This window comes from Cariama cristata, unplaced genomic scaffold (assembly GCF_000690535.1).
Source record: "Cariama cristata isolate BGI_N322 unplaced genomic scaffold, ASM69053v1 scaffold16274, whole genome shotgun sequence".
Lineage (NCBI taxonomy): Eukaryota > Metazoa > Chordata > Aves > Cariamiformes > Cariamidae > Cariama > Cariama cristata.
In genome coordinates this window covers 1-11,566 of record NW_009613634.1, presented here as the reverse complement: position 1 = coordinate 11,566, position 11,566 = coordinate 1, and the positions used below count along the sequence as shown (strand labels likewise).

The window sequence follows — 11,566 nt, the reverse complement described above, 5'->3', positions numbered from 1 at the left end:
TGAAACCCAGTGTGGTCCAACATAAAAAGAAGTTAAATAAGCATGTATTAAACTAAATCATGCTAGTTAAGTAGTCACACTTCCAGGTAAATGGGTCTCAGCATTTCTACTCTGGAACTGTATAATCGTAAGATGAACCCAGCCATAACAATTCTTGCTGGGATGAGTCTCAGTATGTAGGCATTTTTTCAGCCAGGTATGCTTTTTTTTGTTTTAAGCCAATACTTGAAACAACTTACGGTTATGTACCTTTCAGATTTTTATTCCGTATCAAAGGAAAAATTTATTCCCTATTTTCCAGATACCTTATTTCCTGAATAAAAATTGCAAATATTTTCCACCCAAACTTTTGAAGATTAAATAGGGAGGAATGTGGAGTTGCTGTTTACTTTAACTGTGTTAGGCTAGAACATATGTTAATATTATATGTATGTCAGGCCAGCCCTAAAGTTGTTGCAGCATTTGGTTTTCAGTTATTGATAAAGAGAAAATACTGATTTAGGAGAAAAAAATTCCAAAGTTCAAGTTCAGGAGTACAAAGTTACTTAGGAAGATGCATTTGAAAGTATCCAGAGAATCATCTGATCTAGTACCGATCATATTTATTTTATTTATTTTTCTCTCTCTTTCTTTTCTATCCATTCTTTTCTGTAGCCACTATTGATGCAGATGGACAGGGATTTTGTCAAGGTGGATTTAGTATCGACTTTACCAAGGTATGTGATTCTTTCTCAATTCCTAAGAGTCAGCAGACAGTTGCAAGCTAACAATAATCCTGATACAGACCACAGAGAAGCACAGCTGTTATGAAACTAAATGTAAACCACTGTTCCTGGAGGGGAAAAAACCACAACCAAACACATCCTTGTAAATAAACAAAAAGAACTTCAAACCACTCTGGTATTATAAACCTGCTTCTCTGTATATCTTCACAGCAGCTCACTTTTACCTCTTGTAGGAATCATGTCCTGAACAAATAAAGTGCTTTTCCAGCCTCATGCCATAAACTTCTGCTGCAGCTAGTACTCAAGTGAAATAAACTGTAGCAGTCAGGTTTTTTGACACTTACTTTGAAGGGATTGGTGCATATCTAGTGTTACTTCTTGAGGAAGAAAATCTGATTGCTGAAGGGAACTGGTAGACAATGTTCTTGCGAATTATGTTTTGTTTTTCTCATTAGCTAGCAGAAGTAGACTTTTTCTTCTGCTTTTCTGTTCTCCCTGCCTTATATAGTTCTCTTTTTTTTTAAATTCACAATTACTTTTTAAATCCAAGCACAATAAAACTGTGCACAAATCTGAGAACTAACTATAGTTTTTTATGTTGTACAGTTAAATTGTTTAGCGTAGTCTGGATATGTTAAGACCACACGAGTCCTGTCTGTGATGTGGCAATTTTTTGGGTTCTTCACATCTTATGATTGCGTTGTATCCTTTCACTCTTTGCCTGAGGTCGCTCTTGTTTTTCCTCCAGAGGAGTCTATGCAAAGTGCAGTATAGGACTGTAAGTGTTCGAGTTATTTTGCGTGCACCCCTCAGGCTTACTGTGCAGACTCTAGCCCCAGTTAAAACCAACCTTGGGCTCTAATTCAAAACCCTAGCTGAGTGGGCAAGCCTGGATATAGGGTATCTCCAAATCTCTGACCTAGATTTTTCCGAGTGGTGAATATGAGGGTTTCTAAGATTAAAACCTGGATAAGTGGCTTAATTGTGCAGCAAAGCCTATGGCCCAATTCAGTACTTTGAGAGCAAATTCCCAGCACTGGTATAGCTAATGTGGTTGACGTTTCATAAAATGGCTTCTGGATTGCAGTTGTACCAAGGAGTATGGAGTGGGGGAATTACATCACAACTTGTCTGAATTAAGCTCTTCTAAAGAGAAGTTACAGAAAGTGGCAGGGGCAGAAGATGAAACTAATTTTGTGTACTGACCTAAAAACATGTTGTGATTGCCTTTCAGTGGCCTTTAAAATTTTCTTCTAATTTTATTTCTGTTGTCTTAGATTTATGTGGGTAGAAGGGCCTGTTAGAATAAAAGCAGAATTCTGCCTAGAATTTTACATGGGTGATACAGAAAAGCATGTCACTGAAGGCATATTGTTTGCTAGCATTTTATGAGATGCATTTTTAATTAATCTTTTTTTCAAAAAATAAAATGTATTGAGGTCAGTGAAGCTACAGTGATATACATGCATGGGGTTACTTCCCATAAATGTAGGACATGTTCTAGCCTCATGCCATAAACTTAACATCTTTTGTTTTTTCTTTTTTTTTCTTTCTTTTTTTTTTTCTTTTTTTCCCCTTCCCCTCCAAGGGAGACAGAGTGCTACTTGGAGGACCTGGAAGTTTTTACTGGCAAGGTGAGATGTATCATTTAAGTCACAGAGAAGTTGACCTCTTTGATTTTTCTCTTTATCCTCTTAGTCATTTGTATTCACATACCTCCAACCACTGTCAAACTCTTCATTAGGAAGAAAACTAACAGAAATAATTTTTCTTCATCTTCAAAATATTTCCTGAATAATCCAGGCAACCACAGATTAAAGCTGAAGTAATAATTGTATAGATGTATTTTTTGTCTTTTAAATACCTCTATGATAGTTTTAAAGGCATTTTCCCATGAATGTGGAATCTGTTTCCATCAGCAGGATGTTTCCTTTAGGATATTTTGCTTGTTTCAAAATCTACACGTTTTTTAATTTCTGACACACACACGAAGCATGTATTTTCAATGAGAAATGTACCCTCCAAAGAGAACTATCGTTATTTTCCTTTGACGGCAAAGATGTATTGTGTTTGTGTATATTGATCTGTTTGTGCCGTGGTGCACGTTTTACCTCTTAACTGTGCTGTTTACACAGAACATTACCTGTAGATTTTGCTATTTCAGTCAGTATTTGTTTGCAGGATCGTTCCGTGTTTAGCTATAGCTCTCTGTTCAAAAGATGGTGCTGCTACAATCAGGACATAGCTGCCAAACTCTGCTGCCTGTTTTTTAATGTAAATACTTATGAAAGATTTTCTCTATCACACCAGCCTAAATGTAGATGGAGCAGCACAGGAGGCTTCTTTCCAGTCCTGTGTTTTTAAATTCAGAGCAAAACGGAACGATTGAAACTAAACCGCAGATACAGTATAATATAGATTATGTTTGTGTATTCATTTTACTGCTTTTTGACAAAAGCAACATCTCATCTGCCGAAACAACCTTATCCTCTTCTACCACTACAAAAAAAACCCCAAACAAAACCTCAGCTCTGAATAGAATACACATTTTTATTTCACATTCTGAGATGCTGGAGGACTAGTTTTCCCTATACTTCATGCATGTATGAATATGTATCTGAAGTAAGTGCTCTTCTGAAAAAAATTTTTTTGTGATTCAAGGTTAAATTTAAACTCAAAAGAATGTAACGTAGTCACCACCTAGTGGGTAGTGAAGTGAAAACAGAGAAAGTGATAACACACTATGCTCATCTTGGTAGCTTCTGCTCTGCCATATTAAGCTCTCATGTTACAGTATAGACAAGAAGGGATGACACAGTTCTGCAATACCATAAGCATATGCTTACCGTTACCTAACTGAGCAGTCTCATTTAAGTCCTGGCTTACAGGTAGGAGCGTCTTCTGTGGGCAATTTTGATTAAATACTTGCACAAATTTTTGCTGAAGTAGGATCCAGATTTTCACTTGCATTCTTTCTAGTGCTGCTGCTGTTGGCTAGTTTCTGGTCGGTGTTGTGGAAGAGTTGTTGCTTTAGAAGGAAGCACTTAGAAGAAGCAGATGAGTCCTGATGCTTATTGAATGAGTGCACAGATATTTTATTTGTGGTTTTAAGCTGTTTTCTTTCTCTTTAGGCCAACTTATTTCTGATCGAGTGACAGAGATTGTTGCTAAATATGACTCCAAAGTCTACAGTACAAAGTATGATGACCAGTTAGCAACCAGACCTGCCAGTGCTGCTTTTGATGACAGCTACTTGGGTGCGTAGTTTGTAAAGGAAGAAAACCTAGCTGTACTTGAAAAACTTCCTTGCGCTATTCATATTTAAGTGTAAATCACACTACTATTAATTCAATATTTGACAGGTAACTAAAGCCCTACATGCCTGAAAATGCAGTAATTTATGTATGACAGAATCTTAGTGATCTTGCCATAGGCTTGATTTAAAAAGCACCTGATGACAAAATAAATGGCAATATTTCCCTGAATTTTTGTGCTCTGTGATTCAGGCCGAATATGGGAATGGCAGAGGTACGATTTTTATTTGAGAACTTAGTCACATATCTATTTTTTTAGAAAAGCAGCGGTTTCTAAATAACCTACCAAAACAAAATAAAAGTGTGAAAGAATCATGTTTGGGAAGAAAAATAATGAAGAGAGTCCCGTAGAGGAGTGGGAAATCATAATTTAGCTTCCTATATGTCTAACCGGGGTCAGAAGAAAGCGAGGATAGACCAGGAGAGTTCCCAGCACAATCATTTTAAAATCTTCATCTTCCAATCTGAAATTCAGGGATGCCGATGAATTACAGTCTGTTCATGTAGCTGTTCATAGCCTAAGCTACTTAGAGGCAATATTTATTCCATTGTATTTCAAGATGAAGTGAGAGGACTGTGCATAGAGACCTATGAAGAGTGTAAAGAGAGATGAAAGGTTTAATAAGGTTTTTAAAGTGATTTACTAATGTTGTCTGTTGATCAGGTTATTCGGTGGCTGTTGGAGACTTCAGTGGTGATGGCATAGAAGGTAAGACCTTGGCTTCAGTAAAAAATTCATGTTAATAGGCTGGGCAGGTTTTTCAAATAAATGGTATAGAACAAATGATAGAGTGCACACAAAAATGCATAAAGCACTAGGAATAAGCTACTATTGTCAGGCAAAGTCATTGTGCTTTGGGACCTGGATATTGTCTGGGTGTCTTGCTTTATATTTCAGACTTTGTATCGGGAGTCCCAAGAGCGGCAAGAACTCTGGGCATGGTAGGAAATTTGAAACATTAAACTTTACAATAAATAAAAAAGATAAATATTGTTCGTATGCGGTAATGTGTATTTCTTCATGTGCAGGTGTCTATTTACAATGGGAAAAACATGTCTTCCATGTACAACTTCACTGGAGAGCAGGTATGTAGCTTTATTCAGTGTGGTGGCTGACCAGGAGGCTATTGCTATAGAAAGATGGTATGTTGAGACAGTGGTTAGGGTACTAGAACATACAATATTCTGCAAGTTATTATCTTATGGGCCAAAGAAAAATTTTATAAGGTCTGTGGGAATCCTAAAAATATGTCTGCTGTGAGTTCCCATTTGGTAGTGCTACTTAGAAAAACAGTCCTACTTAAATGAAAGAAATGCTGCCTGTTTTGGGAAAGAGGACTGGATCATTCAAGGGCGAATGAGGAAGGTAACTGATCAGTTTGCTTCCTAACAGAGTAAGGAAGAGAAAGGAAAATGTAAGGAGAGAGGAGACAAAAAATTTTGTAGCATATATTATCATCTCCCTAATGTCTTTCCTATACAGCTTTGTATAAACTTGTTTGTGTGTTTATATCACTACAGCACACAAGTTTGGTTTGAATTTTGTTTTCCAGATGGCTGCCTATTTTGGGTATTCAGTGGCTGCTACAGATATCAATGGGGACAAGTAAGTGCCCTGTTCTACCCACTGCCACCCAACTTGTTTCTGGAAAGAAAAACAAGAAACTTTTGTTAAGAAGTCTTTCCTACAATGTAGATTTCTGTCTTCATTACTTGTTTAACATGTACCTGTGCAACACGCTTTCTTGCTAGCACTCAACATTTGTTTTAACAATTGTAGGTTTGTTTCGGTATTTATTTACATAAATACAGGTGTGAGTTCACATGCTTTAAAGGCAAATTCTGGTGTATTTGTGCTTACTTTGGCAATAAATCTTTGCCTTCAGTTGCAATTTAAAGATAGGTAACTTTCATCTTCAATATTGACTTCAGTGCTGAGTTAGTCCTACTAATGGATACTTAAGAGAATGAGACTGAATTTTCATGCTCTTACTTGAAGAACCTTATCTTTCTTTGGTCCAGTTATACAGATTTGTTTATTGGAGCCCCTCTTTTTATGGATCGAGGTTCTGATGGGAAACTTCAAGAGGTCGGCCAAGTTTCCATTTGCCTTCAACGAGCCTCTGGAGGGTTTCAGATCACAAAGCTGAATGGTTTTGAGATATTTGCAAGATTCAGCAGTTCTATTGCACCTCTGGGGGATCTAGATCAGGATGGCTTCAATGGTAGGACATCATTTATTGATCACTATTTTCCATTTGTGAAAGAAATCTGGACGTACACTGAATGGGGATTCTGCACACAAACATTAGGCATTCTAACCATGACTGAATGTTGGACACTAAGGTCTAGACTCCTTTCGATGCTTGTATGCTACTCCCAAGAATGCTAACAGGAGTTACATGTATGCATCGAGCAGAGACTATACCATTTAAACTACAGCATGGATTATTTTAGCTGTACACTGATCAGTTTATTACTTTCTAAGTGATAAGTACAGTAGAAACTTTGATGAAGTATCTGACTCTCCACTGTGACTTGTTAGGCCATCTTCAATATAATTTTTCCTTTTCCATTGCTTAAAGCCAATTTTCCTCTCCAGAAGCACGATGACTTAAAAGAAGGTTTTGTTTCAGAGAGCTGGTTAAAAATGTTCTGATAGAAAAGATTTTCCTGAGAAAAGTCTAGATTTTTTTGGTTTTATTTCAAAATGGAAGAGTCTGGTGAAAATAGCTCATAACAACTACAGCCAACTGTACCAAGAGCTGAGTGTCTTGAGCAAGTATTTGGATGCGAAGTCGAGTCTGATACAACTGAAGCTGTGGACTCTCAAACCCATTGCCAGTGCTTCTTGTTACTTTCACTTGGGAATGGAGAGCAATGAAACAGACAAGAATCATACAGCTTTGGGACAGAGACTTCCAGGAATCCTGGGGAGAACACTTGACTTTGCAAGTCATACTCCAGTGTTTCCTAAAGAGGGGTAGGAATGTGAGTTCTGCAAAAAATGCTTGGTTTTGGTTTTTCCATTCTGCTTGCAAGCTAAATATTTTCTGAAAGATCAAAAATTGTAAAAGGCTAATATTTCAAATTCTCAGGTAGCTCTACTTTATTTTTTTAATGGAATTATAGAATCATAGAACAGTTTGGGTTGGAAAGGATCTTTTTAGTTGCTAATAGTTCACAGAATCAGTGTGAAGATGCAATATCACTGCAACTGTTTACAGAAGACATTGGAAAAATTAAAGCAGATAGCCAAAAATCTGGTCACCTAATGAAATTATTAAAAACAAATGTTTTGACTCCATCATATTTCATTCTGAAAGATGCTGTAGGTGAGAAAATCGTAGCAAAAGCTGCCTCTTTTTAATTACTTTGCCATTATTTAATCTGTTTTTTTAGTCTTTTTTTTTTTTCCTGCTCTGTTTCATTTTGGGAGTGTTAATTAAAATGCTTTCCATCACAGTATGGTGCAAAATTAGAATTTCTACTGTTTTCATAAAGTTTTTAAAGATGAGTCAAAAATACCAAATGGTGAACTTTTGAGTCCTTGTTCTTTTCATGGAACTTTCTCAAATTTCAGGAAAGAGGAGGGAATAATGTAATTACTCTGTATAGTGTTTCATGTTTGGTCTTTGAACCAACTGTGAAAATGTTGAATTTAAATCATGTGTGCGCTTCTAAAGCTGTCCTTACAGATAGTCCAATTAGCATTTTATTTATTACTGTTTATTAGTCATTGATAATGGGTGCTCTCAAATTTATTAAGAGATAGCATAACTGCACTAACTGAAGGTTCCCCCTAAAACATATTGCCAAGCAGTGATCAGGATAGACTGGAATTTGATATTCACCATTGCTTTAGGCTGACTTAAATTTTCCAGAATTATTAAAATGTCACACCCTTTGGAGGAGCAGGAGTGTGTTAATGAAATGGGCAGACAGTCCCACTTAGTTCTGTGATTTGACGCCAACAGTGACTAATTCTGGGTGTTTAATACTCTCAAAAGCACCTCAAGTCCATATGATTTGGCTGTAAGTCAGTTACTGAAGTGCAGAAGTGTTTGCAGAACTATTTCTTTCCCTCCCCCCTGCCCCTCCCAAGTCTATGATATATGTTCTTGTTAAACATTTCTACTTTCTAGAAAACAGCATCCAATTAAAAACAAAAGAAGGTTGTTGATGAACATTTTAAAGACCAGTTATAATTTCCTCCTTACTGACACACACTGAAACTGTAATCTCAATGATCAGTTGATACATTGATCAATGTAAGCACAAATATGTTCTCCTAGTCTGTGTCTGGAGATGTTGATGATTGTTCTTTTGGTTTATAGATATTGCAGTTGCTGCACCGTATGGTGGAGAGGACAAGAGAGGACTTGTCTATATCTACAATGGAAGAGCAAATGGTTTGAATGCAGTCCCATCTCAAATTCTTGAAGGGCAGTGGGCTGCTCGCACTATGCCACCCAGTTTTGGGTACTCACTGAAAGGAGCTACAGATGTGGACAAAAATGGATATCCAGGTCCTTTGCTCTAAGTGTTGCTTTAGAATAACTTAATAGTAGCCCCCCCTCTGACTAACAGCATATTTTAAAAAATAGATTGTAACGTGTAATATTTCTCCTTTGTGCCTAGACTTGATTGTTGGAGCCTTTGGCGTTGACACAGCTGTTTTGTATAGGTAAGTATCCTGCTATGTCTTTACGTAAGTGCAAGCAGAATGAAAGCTCTGCGGCATTCTTGAGTTACAAAAGAAAGCAGGATCAGACCAGTCTGAAATTCTGCCACTCCACCTTCCAAACTGCTGGAGGTAAAAGAAGGTTGTACTGCTGTTTTCACTGAGTAAATCCACAGTCTGCTATCTATTATTTATCTATCTTAATAATCTATAGTTAAATGAAAATATAAATCAGCTGTCTTCAAGGCTTTCTGAGTGACAGTTTTCTAGATTCTGACACATACAGGGTGCTGCTAGCTATTACACTGCAATCCCGATATTCTCATCCAAACTTGCACATTTTGGGAGAATATCTTATTTGTCTGTGCTAGAAATAGATAGGACTTCCTCTTAACACAATTGTCCGTGTTCTGGCTCTGATGGTAATGAAAGGGCACAGAAAAAGGCTTCCTGCTTTTCCCTAATCTACTCAATGATTATTTGTTATTCTTGCAGTTCTACTAAATATTGTCTTAAGTGTGTATGTGTATGTTTCACAATTTGATGGGGAGAGTATTGTGTAACATGGTGTTGAATGCTGTTCAAGAGGATGTTTTTTTTGCAGGGCTAGACCAGTTATTAGAGTAAATGCTGCCCTGGAAGTTAATCCAACCATTCTAAACCCAGAAAACAAAGCCTGTTCACTGTCAGATGTAAAAGTTTCTTGGTAAGCAGGGTATCTTTGTTTTCCTTTGAGGGGAGGGACTTTTCTGGGTTTTATTTTCATAAGCTTTCAATTTTGAAAGGATTCAGGAAGTCCAGTCAGCTAATTTAAAAAAAGGCAATCAAACGGAGATTTTTCTGAAAGAACAAACAATACAAAATAAGAACTCTTTGACGACAGTGGGAGGACCAACATCATGTTCAATAGATGTTAGACTCCGAAATTACATCCTACCTGCAGAGACTGCCAGTTGTCTGTGTTGAATAGAGTAAGATCTTCCCAAAATGGTAACGGATCACACAGCTTTTGCAGTATTTTTACCCATTAACTTACTTTTTAGGTGGGCTTATGGAAAACACTTGGGCAATGATCTGCTCTGCAAACTGGTTTTGGTTCTTGTTCCTGGACTATTATCCAAATGCACTTTTCCCTTCTAGTGCTAAATTCCTTTTCAACTCAGTATGCTGGTTCCTTTTAGCTTTAAAAAAATATTGAGCCACATTTGATTTCAGGAATAAACACTGTGCTTCACAGGTGACTATTCTTACATGAATCAAGTCTCCAAAGCTTTGCATTGCTGTCTACTTATTAATAGGTTATAGTTGCTCTCCCACCTTTTGGGAGTGAGCTACAGTCCCAAAAGAGAATACCTTTGAACTGAGAAAAACAATAAAGAATTTTAGAAGAAAATGAGAGAAAAAGTGTGTGAAATTAATATTTTCTTTTCTTCCAAAACAGCTTCAAAGTCAAGTTCTGCTTAAAAGCGGATGGCAAAGGAAAGCTCCCTAATTCACTCAGTAAGTTCTGCTAGTTTAAAAACTTCAAAGTTTTCTTACATTATTTGCAGACATGAGCACTGGTCCCTGTTCTTTTTCATTATTGAAACAATTGGCTAGCCTTTACAGCACAATCCTACCAGTTCAGTAACCATATACATCTATACCACTGTCTTCGGCAGTGTTTTTGCTGAAGCTGTATTGAAGTCAGTGGGATTTGAGCATGCTTGGGACTTTAAGCATATGTTTAACCACTTGGGTGGAGCTAGTCTTGGAAAGTCCTTTGTATTTTACAGAATTGAGATCAGCTCTTGTTGAGGGGAGTTTTAGACAAGAATATTCAAGTATGTGCATTGTTAGGCCTGAAAAATATAGAGAAGCCACAAGGAACTCCCCACATTTCTGTTGAAATGATGACCTTCTGATTAATACCACAGATTTTTTTTTTTTTTTTTCCATTGGATTCTCTGGATCAAAATCAGGAGAAGATTCTTTCAAACAGGTTTTTAAGTTATCTCTAAGAGATTTTGTAGTGTGGCAGACAGCCTGCTACAATCAGGTTTTGTCTACTGATTATAAAAGCTTTTCTTTATTTTCTGCATGGCATGTACGGAGGTTGTATGGTCTGGGAAGATTCATATAAATAGATGCTACATATTTTAAATTTCATTATCTATATCAAATATTTGAAGTAATTAAATTAGCAATACAGTTAAATAATGTAAGTGTTATGTGCAAGATTGCTTTAAAATTTTCTGGAGGGAAAAATTTTAACTTTTGTTCTTGCAGTTCTATAGCAATTATAACTGTATCACTGCTCTTAATGTTTCCAGTTTTTAAGGAAAAAGTAGAGTCCAATTTAGGACAACAACAGTGCTTGTTAGTTACTATTTTAAGAACTGCAGTAACAGATTTTATACTGAAAGAAGCGGAAGTTTTAAAAGTTCCAAGTACTAGGTTCTCATTGTAGCTGAAATCAGCATTCAGCTCTGTTTCTGATGGGAATCTGCACTGTGTTTAATTGAATGTAATATCCCTAACCTAAACGCTTTGGATTGGACAGATTTCCAAGTGGAGCTCCTGTTGGATAAACTTAAGCAGAAAGGAGCTATAAGGAGAGCTCTCTTTCTCCACAGCAAACAGCCTAGCCACTCTAAGAACATGACTATTACAAAGGGAGGCAAAATGAATTGTGAAGAACTTGATGCCTTTTTGAGGGTAAGTAGCCATTTATGTTTTAGGCAAATAATTTTTGGTGCATTATCTATTACAAGTTCCTTGCGTTAGGTGTTTTTAAAAAAAAAAATAGAAAAGAGAAATGCTAGAGAAACTTCGTGCCTAATGGATAGACCTAAAATTACTAA

At 36.7% G+C, this 11,566-nt stretch overlaps 1 protein-coding gene across 1 annotated transcript in view; it reads left to right on the top strand.

The window, feature by feature from the left end:
• LOC104160863 (integrin alpha-V-like) overlaps positions 1–11,420 on the top strand; it is a gene marked incomplete at its 3' end in the record, with an annotated part of 28,238 nt that extends 16,818 nt beyond the window's left edge. Inside the window, exons 6-18 of the mRNA XM_009699104.1 lie at positions 655–716; positions 2,314–2,359; positions 3,857–3,982; positions 4,704–4,748; positions 4,938–4,981; positions 5,069–5,125; positions 5,593–5,645; positions 6,062–6,264; positions 8,377–8,568; positions 8,681–8,726; positions 9,328–9,429; positions 10,165–10,223; positions 11,266–11,420. Of these exons, the coding sequence (XP_009697406.1) occupies positions 655–716; positions 2,314–2,359; positions 3,857–3,982; positions 4,704–4,748; positions 4,938–4,981; positions 5,069–5,125; positions 5,593–5,645; positions 6,062–6,264; positions 8,377–8,568; positions 8,681–8,726; positions 9,328–9,429; positions 10,165–10,223; positions 11,266–11,420 (1,190 nt within the window). The remainder of the gene's footprint in view (positions 1–654; positions 717–2,313; positions 2,360–3,856; positions 3,983–4,703; positions 4,749–4,937; positions 4,982–5,068; positions 5,126–5,592; positions 5,646–6,061; positions 6,265–8,376; positions 8,569–8,680; positions 8,727–9,327; positions 9,430–10,164; positions 10,224–11,265) is intronic.
• Positions 11,421–11,566: the final 146 nt, after the last annotated feature.